At 35.4% G+C, this 23,312-nt stretch overlaps 1 protein-coding gene across 1 annotated transcript in view; it reads right to left on the bottom strand.

Annotated features, from left to right (window-relative positions):
• The window catches only part of MTREX (Mtr4 exosome RNA helicase), a 109,684-nt gene that overhangs the window by 39,120 nt on the left and 47,252 nt on the right, over window positions 1-23,312 (bottom strand). Inside the window, exons 15-18 of the mRNA XM_012457304.2 lie at window positions 21,797-21,922; window positions 13,223-13,373; window positions 4,252-4,424; window positions 3,598-3,666 (exon numbers count right to left, since the gene is read on the bottom strand). Coding sequence (XP_012312727.1) covers window positions 3,598-3,666; window positions 4,252-4,424; window positions 13,223-13,373; window positions 21,797-21,922 — 519 coding nt within the window. The remainder of the gene's footprint in view (window positions 1-3,597; window positions 3,667-4,251; window positions 4,425-13,222; window positions 13,374-21,796; window positions 21,923-23,312) is intronic.

The following is a 23,312-nucleotide window of genomic DNA, read 5'->3' as shown; positions in this document are numbered from 1 at the left end:
AAAAAAAAAAAGAACAATGGTAAAGGTAATTATGCAATTATAAAAGATAGAAATAAATGTCTTTTTCTCTTCAATGATTTAAAAAGCAGTTGTATAAAACAGTAGGTATACATTGTATTATCGAGCCTGTAACATTATCAAAATGTAGTATCTCGGCAGTAACAGCACAATGGAGGTAGGTGAGAGCAAAACTGTATAAGGCTAAGGGAGTAACTCTAGATAATAACTTGAATCCACAAGAACAAATAGAACTAAAAATGATAAATAAGAAGGTAAATATAACAAAAGCTATATATACACACTTGCTTTCCTTTCCTCTATAAGCTTTAAAAGTAATAAAAAGTGGCCAGACATGGTGGCTCATGCCTGTAATCTCAGCACTCTGGGAGGCTGAGGCAGCCGGATCACCTGAGGTTAGGAGTTTGAGACCAGTCTGGCCAACATGGTAAAATCCCGTATCTACTAAAAATACAAAAAATTAGCTGAGCATGGTGAAGTGAGCCTGTAATCCCAGCTACTTGGGAGGCTGAGGCAGGAGAATCAGTTGAACCTGGGAGGCAGAGGTTGCACTGACCTGAGATTGCACCACTGCACTCCAGCCTGCCTGGGCAACAGAGTGAGAATCTGTCTCAAAAATAAAATAAAATAAATTTTAAAAATAAAATTAATAAAAAGCACATAAAGTATTAATCATAATAATGTATTGCTGGATTTGTAACATTTATAGACGTAATATGCATAACAATAATACCATAAAAATAGAGAAAATAGAATAGAGCTATACAGAAATAACATCTCTATATCACATTAGAATGAAGTCAGTGTAAATCTAAAGCTTTTTCTAATAATATGTATATGGAAAGCCCCAACAAACAAAAAGGAAATCTGTCTCTCTCACTATATACATATATACATACACACATATACATAAATGTGTATGTATAGAAAATCATTTAAAAAATTAAAATGCCACATTAGAAAAAATTTACAACACACAAAAGAAAGCAGTAAAAGAAGGGAAAGACACAAGACATAGAAAACAAAAATTAAAATGGCAGACACAAATCCAACTATATCAGTAATGAAACTAAATGTGAACGGATTAAGCAATCCAAAAAAAGGCAAAGATTTTCAGACTGGATTAAAAAAACAAAATCCGTATGCTGTGTACAGGACACACACTTTAAATTTACTGATATAAACAAGACTGAAAATTTAAAAGTGGGAAAAAATATTATGCAAAGAATAATCAAAAGAAAGCTCAAATAGCTATGCTGATATCAAACAAAATACACTTTACCAGAGCCTGAAAACACACGCAGCAAAAACTGATAGAAATGAAAAGAAAAACAGACAATACAGCAATAGTTACGAGATTTCAATACTCTATTTTCAATAATACATAGAACAATCAGACAGAATGCAAAGAAAGAAGTCGAAGACATGAACAACACTCTAAAAAAAGTTCTAAACCAACTAGACCTAAAGAATATCTATTAAACACCCCACCTTAAAGCAGCAGAATACAAATTCTTCTCAACTGCACATGGAACATTCTGCAGGATGGACCATGTCAGGCCATTCAACAAACTTAGAACAACTTAAAACTACTGAAACAATTCCAAGTACATTCTTAACAAAAATAAAATTAGAAATAAAAAAGACAAAAATTTGGGAAATTAACAAATATGTGAAAATTAACACTCTCCTAAATAACAAATGGGTTAAAGAAGAAATCAAATGGGAAATCAGAAAATACTTCTGAGATTAATAAAAATGATAAAATATACTTAAATTTATGGAATACAGCTGAAGCATCTGTAGAGGGAAATTTATAATTGTAAAAGCTCTATTTAAGAAGAGTACCTCAAGTTAATAACCTAATCTTCTACCTATAGCCAGAAGAAAGGAAATTAAAAAGATGGGGCATAAACTAATGAAGTAGAGACAGAAAAAGAGAGGAAAAAAAATCAGTAAAACCAAAACCTCATTGAGAAGATTAACAAAATTGACAAACTTACACCCAAAGGATTTAAACTACTAGCTCAGATATGAAAGAGATATTACTAATGACCATACAAAAATAAAAAGGATTACAAAACAATACTATGAGTAACTACATACCAATAAATTACAGACAATCTGAAGAACATGCCATACCAGGTAGAGACTGACTTACTAACCTCTTAGTAAACTGCCCATAAAGAAGGGCCCAGGCCGAAGTGGCCTCATTGCCAAGTTCTACCAAACATTTAAAAAGTTTTGAATGTCATGAAGATATTGAGGGAAAAAAATAGAAATTTAGTACCAGTTTTTCAAAAACTCTTCCAAAAAGTGGAAGAAAAGGGGAGCACCTCCTCACTCATTCTATAAGGCCTGCATTACCCTAATACCAAACCCAAACAAAGATGTCACCAATAAAACTACAGACCAACATTTCCTATAAATACTGGCATGAAAAATCCTCAATATTTCCTATGAATATTGGCATAAAAAATCCTTAATAACATACTACCAACTGAATCCTGATAGAGAGAATAATGTATTATGACAAAGTGGGATTTACTTCAGAAATCCAGTCATGTTAACATCCGAAAATCAGTCAATGTAATATATCATATCAGAACACAAAATAGAAAAGCAAAAATCACATGATCATCTCAGTAAGAAGTATTTGTTATCTTTCATGAAAAAACCACTCATCACACCAGAAACAGAAGGAAATTTCTTCTATTTCTGGGGGATATGGAAGGACAGGTGAATGACACAGATTTCTTTTTGAGATGATAAAAATGTTCTACAATTGACTACGGTGATTGATGGTTGCACATATCTGCGAATATACTAAGTCACTGAGTCATACACCCTAACTGGGTAAATTAAAGTGTGTGAATATCAACTCCATAGAACTGTTAAAAAGAAAGAAAGAAAGAAAGAAACAAAAATGTAAAACCTAGAGAAACAAAAATGTAAAACCTAGAGTGAGAGGAATCTGTAGCACTTCAGTACAGGTAAAAATATTCTCCCAAGCAAACTTCTCTTATAGACAATCTGTCGAATGAGTAAATTGGCAAAGGCATGCTAGCTTTTCTATCTTGGGTTACATAAATGTCCATGAAACCACTGTATTTAGCATTCAGTTACACTTCCGACTCCACACAAAAAGAGAATTTAATAGCTTTTGGAGAGGCTTAAATAAAGGATACTCTTTCCAGTTAACCTCATGGGGGATTTGAGGAGTAGAAGAAAAGCACCACCACCATTTAACAGTTTTCTCATGGCTGAGGTGACACACAGAAAATATAAATGACTGGCTGGGTACAGAGCCTTACACCTGTAATCCCAGCACTTTGGGATGTAAAGGCAGGTGGATAACCTGAGGTTAAGAGTTTGAGACCAGCCTGGCCAACATGGCAAAACCCCAACTCCACTAAAAATACAAAAATTAGCCGGGTGTATTCCAAAAATTAATTCCTTTGACAGAATTTATTACTGCTTCTCTTCAGGTAATACTATTTCTTCTTAGAACAATTTCATAAGCCTGAAAAAACATTTCACTAAAAATTGATATACTATTTTAATTTAAAGACAATTTACCTTAACATTTGACTTTTTTGAGAAATTCACCACTACTCCCCAGCCAAAGTCATCTCCTTCATTCTTTACCTAAAAAGAAAGAAAAGCAATTAAGCAAGAATCAAATGTATATCTACAAGGCAATTTTCAGTCGTTTACACCTACATTCTAAGCTAATAAAGCCTTCTGAATTTTCAAGTATCTTTTGAAAGAGCACTGCTAAATTATTAACCCTGCAGGGAAAAAAAAAATCAATGTCAAATTTCATAGGCCCCTAGAACAGCAATAACAGGAATCTTTCAGTTGGCAAATGAATGCTGAAAATGACAGTGTGTTCCAAGGATATAAATTTTTTATATCTAATAAATTCATCCAGAACTTAAAATTACCTTCTTTTTAGTTAGCATTTCATGACTAGAAATATTTTATATGTTAATTCCAAAACTAGGTACTTCAATTTACAGTCTCCAGAATAAAAATCAGTGGTGATTAAAAAGCTTCTGCATAAGCTCCTAAGCTAGTGCTATGTGAAACAGGTAAAATAATATGATTACTATAGATCAACTATTGTAGCAGAAAGCATTTTATCAAGATAAAAAATAAATTACAATCTTTAACAAAAATATTTTAAAATATTGAAATATTCAAGTATTTTATGAAGAAACAATGACATACCTTTACCAAACGACCTGGTTGTAGAAAAGGTAAGCAGTATTTTGGTTTGTGAATATATTCTTCAATTTCTTTACCCAATTTGGCAAGCTGTTGTCTAATCTTATAATAGATAACTACACTTTCTTCATTGGGAATTACTATTTTATTATACTGTTCTTCTGAGTTCTTTACCTCTGTAAAGAGAACACATGTACAAAATCAAAGTTACACATCTCATTTAAATTATACCCAAGACATAGTTTTTTTTTTTCTATTATGTTGGTGCAAAAGTAGTTGCAGTTTTTGTTTACCTTCTAGCTTCCTGTAAGTCTCTATGTGTTTAGCCATCCGAAAGCTCCCCAAACCCTGTCCTCTGTGCCTTTTATGGAGGCTTTATTGGAATAGACATGATTGACAACAGCGTAGAAATGTGATTGGTTACGATCTAACACGAACAGACTGAGTGGGGAAACCAGCAAGATCTGTCCATTAAAATTTTTTTTTTTTTTTTGCCTGTCTGTATAGCATTTCTTCCTCCAAGGAATGAGGCAGGACATCTTTTGAAATGGGTGTCTTGTGACCTAAAATCAGTCAAGGTAGGTTAGGGAATTTTTTTATGTCTGTCTCCAAAACAGAAAGACTAGAGACAACTGCTACCTTGGGAAGAAAAAGCAGCAGATGAAAGGAGGGCAGCAGAAGGTCAGAGAGAGATTCTATGTTTTGGGATCCGCTTCTGACCCAACATTATAACAAAAGACTAACAAGGGCTATGGAAGTTTTAAACCAGGAACCAAGGACAAAAACAAATTCATCAATAAATCACAGGCCACACTCTAATTTTTTAATAGGGATCTCATATTAACAGGATATATAATTTCAAGGATATTGGCGTATTATTAGAATTGTATTTAGTCATTAATTAGTTCAGTCTACCATTAAATGGTATGAATATGTCTCTATGTGTTTAGAGACACAGAGACAGGCCATGCAGATTTGTAGGCTTTTATTTGATCTTGTCTGGTTTTAAAAGTAGGAGTAATCTTGGCAAATATATTTTATATTTTTAGGCATTTGGTATAATTGAACTAGGAGATAATTTTTTTTTGTTTTGAGCTTCTTTTGAGGTATTAACTAATACTGATTTTTAAAATATGTAATGCCATTTTAAAAATCTATAGCCTTTTTTGTTTGTTTGTGACAGTCTTGGTCTTGGGTCACTGTAACCTCTGCCTCTCCCAGGTTTAAGCAATTCTCCTGCCTCAGTCTCTCAAGTAGCTGGAACTACAGGCATGTGCCACCATGTCCAGTTAATTCTTATATTTTTAGTAGAGACAGGGTTTCACCATGTTGGCCAGGCTGGTCTCAAACTCCTAACCTCAAGTGATCCACCTGCCTTGGCCTATCAAAGTGCTAGAATTACAGGCATGAGCCACCGCACCCAGCCTATACAATCTCTAGTTTTTAAATATCCTTTTTCTTATTTTTAAATCCATGGAAAGGATATTAGAATTGGCCACAACGTTGGTCTAGATTTTAGGCAGCAAGAGTAGCCTAGCACGTATCTTCTCCATATTGTATCTCTATTTAGATGTGGTAATGTTATACAGGCGTAGAACTAGTGCCATTTTTACAATTAGGCCAATAGTTGTATTGATTTTTAGTCTACTTCGTCAGATGGGATGAAGGTACAATTCACCCTATCAAGCTCTTAGAAATTCTGATAAAAGGGTTAAAATATAATTACAGTCTTCTGTTTAGGAATTATCTTTTTTAGCATTTGTAGTTGTAGCCCTGGTCTTAGGACCATTCTATCAGGTAAAGAAAGAAAAAAGAGGTGTTCTTTTGAGGTAATGTGTTCTAAGAAACACTTAAAAGTGTTTTTTCAGCTAGGCACAGTGGCTCACACACATAATCCCAGCAACTTTGAAGAGCTGAGGCAGGAGGAGGACAGCTTGTACTCAGGAATTCAAGACCAGCCTCAGAAAGACAGTGAGATCCCATCTCTACAAAAATAAAAAATTAGGTTGGTGTGACGGTGCATACCTGTAGTCCTAGCTACTTGGGAGGCTGACGTTGGAGGATTCCTTGAGCCCAGGAGGTTGAGACTACAGTGAGTGAGCTATGACTGTGCCAATGTACTACAGTCTGGGCAACAGAGTGAGACCCTGTCTTCAAAAAACAAAACAAAACAAAACAAAAAAAGTGTTATTTTATCTATTTTTATTTTTTTTTGAGACTGTCTTCTGCTATTGTTACCCAGGCTGGAGTTTAGTGGCACAATTTCAGCTCACTACAACCTCTGCCTCCTGGGTTCATGCGATTCTCCTGCCTCAGCCTTCCAAGTAACTGGAATTACAGGTATGTACCACCACTTGTGAATAATTTTTTTGTATTTTTTGTAGAAACGGGGTTTTGCCATGTTGGCCAGGCTGGTCTTGAACTCCTGGCTTCAAGTGATCCACCTGCCTCAGTCTCCCAAAGTGCTGGGATTACAGGCGTGAGCCACCTGCCCAGTATTTTTTGTATTTTTTATGTCACATAACAGTAACTAACATAGAAGCCTTCTGTGACTCAATGTGTGAGGACTTTTTATTTCCCCCACACACCAAGCAGTGGATACCAGCTGGGTGTCCCCTAATTTAATTTTGACACTATCCACCTGGAGATAGCATCAGATCTCACAGGTTAAGAGTTCAGTCCCCAAGACTGCCCCTAACTCTACCCCCACTAGTCACAAGCTAAGGTATTCAAAATTTTAGACACTAGTCACAAGTCTAGCCGCTAGTCAACAGTTAGGGCCTCCAAAAATTTTAACAAACTGAAATTTCTACAATTTCCTCTTTAGGTCTGATTATTATTTTGTGTGTGAGTAGCTCACAAAACTAAAAAAAAACCACATTTTCAGTTTATCACAAAAAAATTTTTTTTAAATAGATGAAAAAAATATGTAAGACAAAGTCTAAAAAGGTCCCAAACACAAGAGTTTTTGTCCCCATAGAGATGGGGTGCATCATCTTCCTCAACACAGAGATAAAGTTTTGTTTACCTTCCTATAAGTCTCTTCATATTTAGCTATGCAAAAGTTCCCCAAATCCTGTCCTCCTGGACCTTTTAAAGAAACTTTTAATTAGATGGACATAATTCACAACTATATAATTACAAAAACAATACACAATCTAATATTAATAGAGTAAAAAAAAACCCCAACAAAGCCCATTTACTTAAAAATTTTGGGTCTCTCTATATAACATTTCTTCATCCAAGATAAAGACAGAATCCCCTTTAAAATGGTGGCCTTATGACCTATAAGTCAAACAAATATTTTTATGAACAGATCCAAGACAAAAAGACCAAAAAAGAAAAAGGAAAAAAACCTACTTAAAAAAATTTTTAAAAACTAGGTTTAAAAAAAAGATCTAATTTTTAAGGTCTATTAAGGCCTATTTCTAAAGCCTAAAGTGCCCCAACGTTTTAACAAGACTATATATAACAAAGGTATAAAAATTATATGCCAAAAACCATAGACAAACACATACCCATCACAGTTTTAAATATTGGTAAAATCCAATTTATTTTTTCCTTTTGTTGTTCATGCTTTTGGTGTCATAGGTAAGAAATCACTGCCAAATCCAAAATTATGGAAATTTACACCTGTGTTTTTTTCTAAGAGTTTTAAATTTTTAGCTCTTATATTAAGAACTTAATTTTGAGTTAATTTTTGTATATAGTGTGAGGTAAGGGTGCAACTTTATTATGCATGTTGCAATCCTGTTGTCTCAGCACTACTTGTTGAAAAATCAATTGACAACAGATGTGTAAGTTTACTTCTGGACTCACAATTCTACTCCACTGATCTGTATCAAACTGCTCTATGTAATCTGCATGCTTCAATTTCTTAATCTAGGAAATGAGTATAACAATAGTACACATATCATAACAAAGCTTTACTAGGGACTGACGAAAGACACAGAATATACTTAGCTAACAGTATAGCTCATAGTAAACAGAAAGGATATTGCTACTGTATTATTATTATGTTTGTTATTATCATCAACCTTTTTACCGACTGTTCCTAGACCTCTAAGTTCTAGTCTTTTGTACTACCTTGGGCATACTGCATCAACCTGGTCATTTTTAAATGAGTTGCATTACTGCTTACAGGAGCTGTAATTCAGTCATTAAAGACTAGACTACTATGCATAACAAGCATTATGGCAGTAAACATTATCAGGAAAAAAAAATTAAACCCTATAAAAGAATATTTGACAGACTAACGTGATTAAGAGTTATATGAAAACGAAGACTGCACACCAAAATGATGATCCTGCTGCCCTGCCCAGTTACATATAACATTATATTTGTGGGAAACAGGGGTACACTAAAGGCAGCACTGACAGGAGGAATTTAAGAAAATGATATCTGCTAGTCATGTAAGCATAAAAAAAAAAAAGAAAGAAAATGATATAAAGGAATATCTATGCAGGATAATAGGAAAGCATCCAGGGAGATATATTTTTATATCACTGCAAATTACTTCTGTGCTCAGACTATTTAACTAATGAGTGAAAAGTTTGAAAGATATTTTAAGAAGTCACATTTATTTTGTATCTAGGATTCTAACTACAGCCACTCTAGAAAGTTATTAACTTTAGGTGCAGTCTGTTTTTTTTCCTACAAATTAAACAAGCAAAAATCAGTTTCTCTAATCTTTTCTCATGTTAAAAAAAAGTTTTCATTTATGTCTTTCAAAATTGATAATATACATGTAACAAATTAGAAAACAAAGACATAAATTAATGAGGCAACTTGCTTATGAGACTGCGACTATGAAGCAAATTAACTTAATGTAAGGATAGCACCTCTTCCACCCCAATCAGATAATTGAGGAACTTCAGTATAAGAAGCCGGTTTAATTGCAGTGCAAATGAGAAGACCCCACGGTCACTGCCATAGGAAAGCCTCAGAATTTCAGAAGATACCACGTAAAATATGCCCATAAACTCTTATGACAGTTTGTAACCAATTTCTTCCTTTTGAGGAAGATGGGAGATGGTGGTTACAAAGACATATTTATAGCATATAATGTAGTGTATAATAGTGTATACAATAGATAAACCTGTGAGTGACCGGGAAATGAACGCCACGCTCAGAACCAAGCAAATTTTACAAGTAAAAGAATAGATTGCTTTACTGCTCTATGGCAATACTATTAGTTTTTACATTAAGCACTTACTGAGCATTTAACATAGATTATCTCATTTAATTCTTACAACTTGGATGAACTGGTTATTATCCCAACTTCATAAACAAACTAAGGCCCAGGTAGCCTTGATTCAAACCCTCATCTAACTGCACAGCTCTTCCTATTACCACTAGCATTATTAATGAAACTAAACAAAAAATCTAAAATTAAATATGCATTTTTCTTTTCAGTAAGGGCAGAGTAAAATCCAAGGACTTCTACTTCCATGGCTCACTGAAAAATGTACTGTTGATTTGATAAATCAAAATGAAAAAACATCTCATATATGTGAGCCATCTGTTATAATCTTATAAACATTCTATCAATTCTACACTTCAAAAAACAATAATGCACATTTTAATTTTGGTATATTTTAAGGTGGTAAAAATAGTACCAGAGCCTTGAAAAGGCACTAGTAGTATATGCAACAAAAGACATATATTCCTCCAAGTAATGAGTGAAAATAGGAATGAACTCCATTCAGGATGTATTCTCTTAACACTACACGCTCTGTTTGATCACAACTCTCAGCTCTGCAAACTGTACTAGAGGTGTTTCAATTCCCTTATTTCTCTTTCATCACTCATATTCCTACCTCTTCCATTAAAAAGTATGTTATACTTTTGATAGTATTTTCACTTACTGGTTTCAGAAGGTTAGAAAAACAGAGCTTGCCCCTTTAAAACCAGAGGTAGAGGAGTGCAGGGATAATTCAATTCCAAGTAGATACAAGTAGACAGAGGCAACACCAGTGAGCAAAGATCATGTTACTTACAATCCTTTTAAAAGGTAAGTCAGAACCACACTGAAAAAACAAAACACAAAAGCTGGAGACTGAGGAGACAGAGAACATGGGATGGAAATGTCTACCTAAATGGAAGAAACCAAGGCAAAATTAACAGTTTATGTGGGTCAAGGTTGAGGACTGCAGCCAGAGACACACTTCTAAGTTTGGGGAGTACTCTGGAGACAGAGGGGCACAAGTTTCCAAAGAAAAAGGGATGAATCAAAGGAGGGGCTAGATTACAAAAGGTGTCAGGAATTCTCATTGGTTAACGGAAATAACTCTGGTTAGTGATTGGCTATACATTGCTGCCACTTGGCATCAGACTAGAGTGCACATAGCAAGTGGTTTCAAAGTTATTATTTAGTTCCAAGGTTAGGACAATTGAGACTTGACTTCTATTACTTTTTAAATGACTTTCTTGGCCTGAAAATTTAAAGGGGCTCCCAATCCTCAGGTAAAAGGTTTTCTTTTTAATTTCTCAGAAAATGGTGGAATGTTTACATTCATTGAGTGAGTAGTAGAATCTTGCTCTAAGTCATATCGAACAATCTCTGGGCCCAGCCAGAAGTCAGAAAACAGGCTTAAAAAAACACAGGATAATACTTGGGAGTTTCCCCTCTATCCTCTACTGTACCAGGGATACTTTAAAAAAGGAATTTACTGATTGTCAGAATGTAAAAAGAAAAAACAAAAACAAAAACAAAGATAGGTGCACCAATATACACTTGTTTCACTTGGTTATTCAGTCTCCAAACCAGTCTAACTGCTGGTTGTGTTGTATGTGTAATTTTCCTACTGATGCATGACTTTGTGCTAATTGCTTAGAAAAAATACTTTAAAGTTTATTTCCCGTTAAGTATGAAACTAGCTTGTAATCTTACACCTGTTTTTTAATGACAGCATCTGAAATTTCCATGATATAAGGTAGAATTAATAAATTTCCTTCCTATTTAATCTGATTTTAACACTTCCTTAATTCAATCCCAAATCCAAAGTGTATTTAAACCTTGTTAGTCTTTTTTTATTATTAATGTAATTTTCAGTGGGAGATTTATAGCTCTTTTAAAAATGCAGTTCTCTGAGACTAGAATCATATTTTCTCTTTGCTGAGACCATAGTTTATCAGCCAAACATTAGGGGCATTATTAACTACTTTTATGAGAAATTAATAAAATGCAACGTGATTTGAAATTATACATTTGTCATGTTATAAGGCTTTTAAAAAAATATTCAAAAATTTGCTTATGGAAGTTTACTAAAGGTGAGTGTTAAGACCATTCAGCTCACATTTTTAAAAAATCATCATCTTTGATTTTTTTTTTTAATTAGAGGGGTTACTACATCTATTCTCATCACTTTATTAATGATGAAACCCTGTATCTACAGAAAATACAAAAATTAGCCAGGCATGGCAGCAGAAGCCTGTAGTCTCAGAGGATCAATTGAGCATAGGAGGTCGAGGCTGCAGTGAGTTGTGATGCATTCCAGCCTGGTGACAGAGCAAGACCCCATCTAAAATAAAGTAAAATAAGAGTGGAATTGTCCTATATATTCATGATAGAAAGGAATCCCAAATTTGTCTCATTAAATAAATCATGATACAGTTATAAAATGGAAATACTGTTATTAAAAATCATGCTTTTTTGAAATTAAAATCTTTTTTTTTTTTTTTGAGATGAATTCTCAGTCTGTCACCCAGGCTGGAGTGCAGTGGCACAATCCTGGCTCACTGCAACCCCCGCCTCCCGGGTTCAAGCAATTTTCCTGCCTGAGCCTCCCAAGTAGCTGGGATTATAGGCACCTGCCACATGCCTGGCTAATTTGTTTTGTATTTTTAGTAGAGATGGGGTTTCACCATGTTGGCCAGGCTGGTTTCAAACTCCTGACCTCAAGTGATCTGCCCACCTCGGCCTCTCAGTGCTAGGATTACAGGTATGAGCCATCACACCGGGCCAAAATTAACTTTAAAAGCCTGAATCAATGAGCTAGTAAATGCAAAGCATTTAATACAAGGTAGGCACAGGTAAATATTTAACAAATGATATTAATTATAAGCATTATCATTACCAGTATAATTATCATTATTACAAAAACTTCACATCTGATTTTGCCTTTAAAAAGCATACTTATTCATAAAAGAAAACAGAAAAACTACAAAGTATTAACAGTGGTTGGGTAGCTATTTCTGTGTGAGATTACAAATGATTTTAACTTTCCTCTGTATCTTTTGTCACATTTTCTTCTTCCTTTTTTCAATGACTATGCACAATTTTTTATAAGATTTATCCAAACCAGTGGTTTATTTTTTTCACATTCAAGTGAAAACCAATAGTTTAAATCATTGCCTCCATTTTAGCTTTTAATCAGCTCCTATGATCATCAGCTGTACTACCCTCTAAAGAATCAATGTACAATTCCACTTGAACATAGTTACCATAGAACATTTACTTTTTGTGCTTTAGTAAGCATTATCTTAATATTAAGAACTGAAAATTCCGAAAAAAAATCTGAACTCTAATCCAAGTTAAAGCATTATTTTTCATTTTTCCCTAAACATTCACAGGCTTATACCAGGGCACTATTTAATAATGAGAAATGGTGAAAGGACAAGACTAATAAACACGCGCTTCTTACAGGTCAAGTTTTAACATACTAGGCTTTGTGTTATTTCATTGTTCAGGACCATGAGTTATATGACATATATGCATGAGACAAGAATTATACTAAATTTGAGCCAACTACAGAAAAGTTTCCTGCCAGGGTTTTCTTTCCTTCATTTTGAAATGTTCTATTCAGTTACAATAACCAACTACAGTTGTGCAGTCCATTATGTACGAACCAAAAATTTACCTTACCAAAAAAAAAAAAAGCAGCCAATAACGCACCCAAAGCAGCCAATAATGCAGACATTGTGCTAGTTAATCTCCGAGTTATACTAAGCTGTTATGGTATTTTATACTTACTCTCTACTACTCCTGGAATTGCTCTGTAATGCTGAAACTGGTAGAAGGATTTTTCCAACATGTACTCCGGATTAATTTCTTCTACGCGCAGTAAGTTTAAAACCATGTTGTAGGTCAAATGGAAAGCACTATTTAAAGGATCAGCGGAGCCCTAAGAGAGAAAAACCTTGTCAATTTTGTAGTTTTCTGAATAAATTTACACAAGTACCTTTAACCTACTATAATGCTTAATAACATAGTCTACGTTAAGAAATACCACAGAAATGTATTAGTTCCTTCCTTCAGTTGACCAATACAAAATAAAATAATTGGTCTTTGAGAAAGTGAGGGGAAAAAAAAATCAGTATGACAGTATTTAAAATACTGTTTGCCAAATGTTTAACTCTTTGTCCTCTGAGCACATGACGGGATTGCACTTTTTTGGTTCCCCCACAGGCTGCACACTGCAGCCTTGAAATCTTGGGCTTGAGTAGCCATGATTATAGGCATGTACACCACATTTGGCTAACTTTTTATCATTTTGTAGAGATGGCAGTCTCACTGTGTTACCCAGACTGGTCTTGAACTCCTGGGTTAGCTCAATCCTCCAACCTCAGCCTCTCAAAATTCTGGGATTACAGACGGACTTTTTTTTTTTCTGAGATGGAGTTTCACTCTTACTGCCCTGGCTGGAGTGCAATGGTACAATCTTGGCTCAGCGTGACCTCCACTTCCCAGGTTCAAGTGATTCTCCTGCCTCAGCCTTCCAAGTAGCTGGGATTACAGGCATGCACCTTCAAGTCCGGCTAATTTTTTGTATTTTAAGTAGAGACGGGGTTTCTCCATGTTGGTCAGGCTGGTCTCGAACTCCTGACCTCAGGTGATCCACCTGCCTCGGCCTCCCAAAGTGCTGAGATTACAGGCGTGAGCACACTCGGCCCTGTTCTTTATCTACACTTTGTTAATTCCTTTTTGTCCTCCTAACTGGCTGTTACTAGAGAGCTAGAGTAATGACTAGACAGTATAAAATATTTTAATGTAAAATATAAGTTCTACTGTAGAACTTTATTGTAGAATAATGCAACCTAAACTCACAAGGTTTATGTCTAAAATAGTTCCTTCACACATAAACTTCTCTTTCAGCAGTGTCTCTTTAGAAGTATTTTTTAATAAAAATACTTCACAAGTATGAAAATGGTTGTGTAGTTATTTAAATAAGAGAATGACCAAATTCTTGGAAGATACATTTAGAAACATCTAGAAGCACAGTATCATTATGTAGGCCATATAATTCTAAATGGCATAGCAAAATACACAAATACTCTTAGAGTACTCAGGGGTTCTTAAATTGAAGTCCACAGGACAACCTTATGGAATCCAGAATTTTAAATGTATAAAGACAGGATTTTATGCAGAAAAAGGGGAGACTTTTCTTCTGAGTCACAAGTAATGGAACTCCTTAATTCCTGAAAACTCAAAAGCCATACACTTTAGGGGGATAGTCAGTAAGTCCCTAAAACCTCGATCTTTATCCACATTTCTTAAAAATAGGGCCAAAAGGAGTGGTGAAGTTAGCATGAAAACCAGATTCTTGGAGAAAAGAAGGATTAAAGAACTTCAGCTACTTTACAATTTTGCAAACCATTTGTAGACTTTTCTGTTTTCTCTTCTAGATTATGTTCACTAAGAAATCTGGGGTTTCAATATAAGAAACGTTTATTTCTAACCCCATGCTCTGCTTCTATATTCCCAACTTCTATACAAACACCCATGTAAATTCTCAGTCACCTGAAACTCAACATGGCTTTTTGACATTCTATCCAAGTAAGTCCAGCATAGTCCCAACTCACACCTCCTGTACCAGTGTAATTACTAATAGCACTCTCTTTAACTCTGACAATATCCCAATTTGGATGATAAATAATATCACTACATTATCTAAAAAAATGAAATTTCTCTCTCTTGCTCTTCCTCATTTCTGACCAACTTTCTCTTTCACATAGATTAATGGTTAATGAGTTACTCATTTAAATTCCAGCTTAGGAGTTTGTTTCTTCTATGTTTTCTCTCCCTTTTGAATCAATTATTGCACATCATTTACTCAATATGTCTTAGTCCTTTTGTTTCGTTACCACTGCCACCACTCTGATCCAAAGGTTCATCAAATCAAACCTAGATTATGAGAACTAGCATCCTAACACCTAGATTACTACAACTACCATCCTAACTGTTCTCATTTCAATTTCCCTCCTAATTTGTTTGAGTCATCTTGCTGCTGCCAGATGACTCTTCCCAAACATGCTTTCACTGTGATATACCACCCTACTCAGCAATAATATATGATTACTTAAAGTCCCTGTAGGTACTCTGAAATCACTTTTGTAGTTTATACCAAATTTCATTTTATTTTCCCCCCAATGAAACAGAATGGAAAATAACAATATATCACAGTAGAAGTGTGTTGTTTTAAGAAAATTTTATTTCTCAAACACACACACATAAGTATACTGGACATGTTGTAAACTCTATTGTTTGCTAAAGATAAGGGTAAAAGTGGAAAATACTGAGGCTCAGAACTGAACACCCAATTTAGCAATCAAGTTAATAAACTCTCACATCTCTAAGTATCCACACAAATCTTTCGTTTTAGCAAAACTAAGAACTCCAAATACATGTTAATTCTTGATTCAAAAGCCCCTCCTGTTTCCTGAAATACCATTCCTTCCTTTCAGCCATGAAAATAAAAATGTAACTCCCACTGATTCCAATCCTTTGGAGCTTGCCCCACCTACATTCCTGCACAAAGCCTTAAACAACAACCATCTAGTCCAGAATCATCTCAAATTTCCCTGAACTAGAATTATCAGAAGTTATATTACAGCACTGGGCCATATACTGCTTCCTGTACACTTTCTATGTATATATGTAAATATATTCCTTAAGTTTAGAAATGATCACCATTTACTGAGGGCTTAGCATATGCCAATCACTGTACTAAATACTTTAAATACTAAACCTTCAATTCATAACAATTTTCTGTCTCCATTTTAAACAAGAAACAGAGGTTTAAGGAGGTGCAGGGACTTGCCAAGACTAAACAAGTAGGAGCTAAAATCTAGGAGTATCTAGGTCTAAAGTCTTCATGGAGGGCAAGTCATATTGGAACGTATTTTATATCCTTATCATTTCAATGCATCACTCATATTACTAAAAATATAGGAACTCTTAAATGTTGATAAAGTACTCCTTTTAAATGTATCAAAAAACAGCCTAATAAGAGGATTACCTAAAATTTAACTGGAACGAGACAGGTAACCAATAATAAATAAAGATATTCTGTAAACTTTGAAGGATTCCAGGCAAACTTTGAAGAATTCCTTTTTGCCAATTTGCTTACTGAAAAGATATTAAGATTGAGAGAGCCAAACATACCAATTATCTAGAACAGCTTTTGGAGTATTTTATAAATACTAATATAATGATCTCTTACATTTTAGAATACATGGTTCATTTCAGCAAGTAGTTCTAAAAAAGTAACAGGCTAAGTATTTTTGCATTATGAACCATAAAGGTGGAAGGAGAAACACATAAATGTGAATCTTCCCACTTCAGAAAACGCCTGTATGTAGTTATCTTATGTACAGTTACAGAACTAACTTTAAGAGAAAAGGTATGTGCTTCTTAAATTTACAAATAATTTAAATAACCAATAAGGTAAAAATTAATTTTCCTTTAATTCAGGAAAATCTGATTCATTGTTGAAAAGAACACGTTACTGACTAGAAGTATCATACTATTAAAATTAGCACTTTATTAAGTAACTAGTAAGTTTATTTCATCATTTCAGAAATTATAGAAATGATTTTGATAAAACCAATAATAAACATTTACTCAAAATACTGTGAAATTTTTACATTCTTTGGAAAATATGGGTACTATATTGGAACATGCATTTCTGGTTACACTGAAAAAATGTTATACTACTTAGCTGCTAACAAATAAAAGATGCACTCACCAGTCTTTCTGAAAGGCTGTTAAATAATACAAACTTTCCCATTTATTCAACTTTTCATTTGAACAAACATTATGAAAATGGATTTTTTAAGCTAATATCAAGTAATAAAAAATGTATCAAAGGAACTGCTGCCTTATGTCAAATTCTGTTTGAGCTAATAGCAGATATTTCAACAATAGGAAGACTGGAAAAGATGAATAGGTTTCTCTATTGCTCCTTTAAAAATTAGTCAAGCTGGCCAGCACAGTGGCTCATGGCTGTAATCCCAGCACTCTGGGAGGTCAAGGGGGCAGATCACTTGAGCCTGGAAGTTCAAGACAAGCCTTAGCAACATGGCAATATCTTGTCTTTACAAAAAGTGATTAAAAAAAAAAATTAGCCAGGTGTGGTGGTGCATGCCTGTAGTCACAGCTACTTGGGAGGCTAAGGTGGGAGGATCACTTGAGCCCAGGAGGTCAAGGCCTCCGTGAGCTAATATTACACCACTGTACTCCAGCATGGGCAACAGAGCAAGACCCTGCCTCCGGAAAAAAAAAAAAAAGCAGAGCATGGCTCATGCCTGTAATCCCAGCACTTCGGGGGGCTGAGGCAGGCAGATCACCTGAGGTCAGGACTTCAAGACCAGCCTGGCCAACACGGTGAAACCCTGTCTCTACTAAAAACAAAAGCAAAAACAAAAATTAGCTGGGCGTGGTGGCAGGCAACTATAATCCCAACTACTAGAGAGGCTGAGGCAGGGGAATCGCTTGAACCCATGTAGGTGGAGGCAGCAGTAAGCAAGTTAAAAAATTCCTCGAGCCATAAAAATAAAGGGAAAAATTATTAAAGTATTTCAAACTCACAATAATTAAATTATTTACATGCTCAAATATATAAATATGTGTGTGTGTGTGAGTGAATGTACTGAGATTTTGAAAACTCCAACAGGCAACAAACACATGTATTTTGCCATATTTCTGACATCAACAATAGTAAAAATGACTATGACAAATAGACTTGAATTATACTCATGTACAAAGTAAACCTACTATTACTACATATAAGGTGACTATGAAGAAGCTACATATTTTAATTTTTGAGAAAATGACTTTAGGTACTCAGTATTTCTATTAAAGTTTTGAAATTACTTAAGAATGATCACTTATTTTTGCTTGTAAGAAAACAATATATACCTGACGTGGCTATTTTTTAGCCTATATACTTTAAGTACATCGAAGAACAAACTGCTGTCTCACGTCAAATTATGTTTAAACCAATAGTTGAAAAATCTATTTGCAAGAGGTATCGAGAAGCAGTGCCATATGGTAGTTAAAAGCATAAACTCTGAAATCAGACCCTCTGTGTTCAAAAGCAGGATTTTCCATTTAACAACAACATAGCTCTGGACAAATTTTTTAACCTCTGCATGCCTTAGTTATAAAATGGAGATAATGGCTGGGCTCGATGGCTCAAGCTTGTAATCCCAACACTGGGAGGCTGAGGTGGGCGGATCGATCACCTGAGGTCAGGAGTTCAAGACCAGGCTGACCAACATGGAGAAACTCCGTCTCTACTAAAATACAAAAAATCAGCTGAGCATGGTGGTATATGCCTATAATCCCAGATACTCAGGAGGCTGAGGCAGGAGAATTGCTTAAACCTAGGAAGCAGAGGTTGCGGTGAGCCGAGATTGCACCATTGCACTCCAACCTGGGCAACAAGAGCAAAACTCCACCTCAAAAAAATAAAATAAAATAAAAAACAAATATAATGGGGATAATAACAGTAATTATCGTAATTAATATCTGAGACTTACTGAACATTCGGTAAGTACTAGTTGTTACGAATATTGAATAAATTTCCTATAAATTCTTTAATGATAGTAAAACTACCTGGAAAAAATCCTAGAGGAAAGAAGTTGTATGTCAGTCTTAATAAAAGAAATATGCTTAGAAACACAGATACACAAACAGGTGCTACATCTTTTCAATCAGTCAAACTGTGTAATATTCAAAGTGAAATGTTCCCCTTCATACCCCCGAGGATGGCTATTAACCAAAAGGGCAGCTAACAAGTGCTAGCTAGAATATAAAGAAGTTAGAAGCCTCATATACTGCTGGTGGGAATGTAAAATGGTGCAAATGCTAAAGAAAACAATCTGGCAGTTCCTGAATTACTCTAGGACCCAGCAATTCCATTCCTAGGTATATAGTCAGGAGAAAAGAAAACACATATTCATGTAAAACCTTGTTAAAAAAAAAAAAAAAAATGTTCATAGCAGCATTATTCACAACAGCCAAAACATGGAAACAATCCAAATGTCCGTCCAGTGATGAACAAAGTGTGGCATATCCATACAATGAAGTATTACTCAGCAATGAAAAGGAATGAAGTACTGATAGATGTTGCAACATGGATAAAGCTTGAAAACATCAGTCTAACTGAAAAAAAGGCCAGATACAAAAGGGTAAACATTATATGAGTCTGTTTATATGAAATGTTCACAACAGACAAATCCACAGAGACAGAAAATAAATTAGCTGTTGTCTAGGGCTTGGGATGTGGGTGGTCTTGTGAAGCAAGAAGAGTGACTGTTAATAGGTATGGGGTTTCTTTCTGGATTGATGAAATGTTCTAAAATTGATTGTGGTGATGGTGACAAAACTCTATGAATACATTAAAAACCATGGAAATGAGTGACTTGCGTGGTACGTGAATTATAGCTCAATAAGTCTACTAGCAAAGTTAATTTAAAAAATGCAATGAAAGGTGATATAACTTTACAAGGTAACAAATCCAGAAATGTCAAGTAAATGGAATGAAAACTCTGTATTAAAGGAACCAGATGCTGTCATTAAAATATTACCTCCTACAATCTGGCAACCTGATTATGTTCTTTCCACACACAGAGTACAAGGAAAGAAAAACAGCATGTGTTATATCTGGCACAATTAAAGAAAATAAAAATACAAATTTTCTGTCTTGTTTAATTTGCCTTTCATGAAGAACTAAAGAGTTTTCCAAGTGTTGATCTTTAAAATTGAAAATAAGACACCATATGATTACTATGAATATGTACAGACAAGCTTTGTCTTCATGCATGTAAAAATATACAAAGATATACACACCTTTATCTATTTTGCTTCAGCATACCAAGCTTCATTATGACTACATCTCAAATTCTCCACAAAGTTTCCAAGTCTAAAAAGTTAAGACACACAGTCTGTTTCATAGATACTGACCTAAGCGTGTCTTAACATGTTTTGAAGTAGCTAATTTTTTTTTTTGAGATAGAGTCTCATTCTGTCACCAGCCTAGAGTATAGTGATGCGATCTCAGCTCACTGCAACCTCTACCTCTTGGGTTCAAGCGTTTCTCCTACCTCAGTCTCCCCAGCAGCTGGGACTACAGGCGTGCAACACCATGCCCGGCTAATTTTTTGTATATTTAGTAGAGAGGGGGGTTTCACCATGTTGGCCAGAATGGTCATGGTCTCTTGACCTAGTGATCCACCTGCCTTGGCCTCCCAAAGTGCTGGGATTACAGGTGTGAGCCACTGCACCCAGCCTGAAGTTGCTAATTTTAAGTAGCTAATGAGCTGGCAATGAATTCTGTGGGTTTTTTTTTTTTTCTTGAGATGGGAGTTTCGCTCTTGTTGCCCAGGTTGGAGTGCAATGGCGTTATCTCAGCTCACTACAACCTCCGCCTCCTGGTTCAGGTGATTCTCCTGCCTCTGCCTCCTGGGTTCAAGTGATTCTTCTGCCTCAGCCTCCTGAGTAGTTGGGATCACAGGCACGCAACACCACATCCAGCAAATTTTTTGTATTTTTAGTAGAGATGGGATTTCACCATGTTGGCCAGGCTGGTCTTGAACTCCTGACCTCAGGTGATCCACCTGCTTCGGCCTCCCAAAGTGCTGGGATTATGGGAGTAAGCCACGCACCTGGCCTAATCTTGTGTTTTTAATTAAAGTTTCCTATCTTATTAACACTTTTCTATATATGGATAAGAAGAAAAAAGCAACCAGGCCAAAATTCCTTGAGTCTGTTCCTTCAAAACAAAAATAAAATCCTAGACCATCCAAAGCAAAAATACTAAGCAAGCAAAATAAAAGTCTAAATCTACAATAAAGCTTAAAATGTGTCCTTTATAATTGGGATATTTATACTCAATAGGGTAAACTGTAAAGGTAGACTGCTGAATTAACTTATTAAGCTATCTGGGTTTGCAAAGGTAGAGTAAGCTCATTGCCTACCCAAAACACTTGATATCAATCATGTGCCCTGTTTCCTGTTCTGACAGGTAAAGATCACCTGTGCAATGGAAGGGAAAAATAAAGAGATTTCTTAAAGTTGGAGGACAAAGTAAACGTTTCTGCCCTCTCTGGAGATCTTCACACCCTGTCCATTACATGAGTTGCTCTCTACCTGTTAGGTGAAGTGGGATACAAGATATTAGTTATTTGAGCAGTTATATCCTTCTATCTTCCCAAGCCCAGGTAGTTTCAGTATATTAACTCATTTTACTTAAGTAAAATGAAATGGCTCCTGAAGTATATTTCTGGAATTCTTGGTAAAGGCATAGAATCTTAATGCAGTTACCTTAAGTAATTGTTTTCCAATTGTTGGGCTCATCTTTTCATCTACCATAAGAATTACAATTCCTCTATCATCCATTCCTCTCCTTCCAGCACGACCAGACATCTGAATGTATTCACCAGAAGAAATCTGAACAAACATAGTTAAAATTCAGAGTTTAGGAAAAAAACTGGTTAAAAAACATATTCTTAAAATTTCTCTTACTGTTAAATTTTTAAGTACAAGCGATAAACCCTAAGAAAGGAAACGTGATTAAAAATAACATGAAGTTTTAGAAGAGTTAAAGTCAAAGCACAAAAATGCAAAACACACGAGAATATTGTTACAAACCCACATCACACTGACATAACAAAACTAAATTTTAGACTTATTATCATTTTGGATCTAAAATTGATGCTTTTAATCTAAATTTAAAGCCTACAAATTAGGTTTTTAAAATTTTTGGCTTTTCACAGTAAGCCAATTACTGTTAATTATGCTTTCAAATACATGACAGCTACTGGGAAATACTGGCTAATTCACTGGCATTAAAAAAATACCTTTGAGCTAGATATTCTGGAAAACAGCAAAATCTAAGAATGCAAACAATGACCCAAACTCAACCAAATACCAATTCTGACTTGATCATAATTAACTTTCTGAATCTGCAAAATTAGATGACTATAATTCATGCTTTTTGAAAAAGCAAAATTCTCTATTTTCTTGGTATGTATGCTTGGAGTTTGGTAAAGTCCATTTGTCACTAAGAACAACCTAATAGAGGAAGGTTAGTAAGCCTCCTACATACAGGCTTTCAGGGCACCAGTGAACCACTTCAACACTGGGCAAATTTTTTCCATAAGTACATGTATATTTTTCTCCTGTGGAAAGGATCCAGATTCTTTTAAAAAAATTGTAATTTAAAAAGAGTTAAAAACTACTATAGGTCATGCTGATGCCTAAGGATGCTGGTGGCAGTCCCAGCTCAGACATGGTTAGCAGAGCTGCTGAGACACTGAAAGCCCACTGCCTGTGAAATGCTTCAGGGACACTGCCTACAGAGCAGGTCCCACCAGCCTCACCAGAAAGGATGCCCTTATGTCCATGATGGGCTGTGGGAAAAGCAAGGTCCTTCCCAAGCCATCCAATGATGTCCAGCTGGATCTGGGCAAGAAGAAAGTACAGCTGGGCCAGGCACAGTGGCTCACGCCTGTAATCCCAGTACTTTGGGAGGCCGAGGCAGGTGGATCATGAGGTCAGGAGTTCAAGACCAGCCTGGTCAATATGGTGTAACCCCATCTCTACTAAAAATACAAAAATTAGCTGGGCATGGTGGCACACGCCTGTAGTCCCAGCTACTCTGGAGGCTGACGCAGGAGAATCACTTGAACCCAAGAGGCAAAAGTTGCAGTGAGCTAAGATCATGCCACCGCACTGCAGCCTGGGCGACAGAGCAAGATTCTGTCTCAAAAAAAAAAAAAGAAGGTACAGCTATTAATCACAGAGGCAGACAGGTTTCCAGCAGCCAGTCAATATGCAC

The sequence above is a fragment of the Aotus nancymaae genome, unplaced genomic scaffold, assembly GCF_030222135.1.
Source record: "Aotus nancymaae isolate 86718 unplaced genomic scaffold, 86718_ANA_hifiasm-v0.15.2.pri h1tg000014l, whole genome shotgun sequence".
NCBI classification, from domain to species: Eukaryota; Metazoa; Chordata; class Mammalia; order Primates; family Aotidae; genus Aotus; species Aotus nancymaae.
The sequence above is the reverse complement of the archived record's forward strand: the minus strand, read 5'-3'. Positions and strand labels throughout refer to the sequence as shown.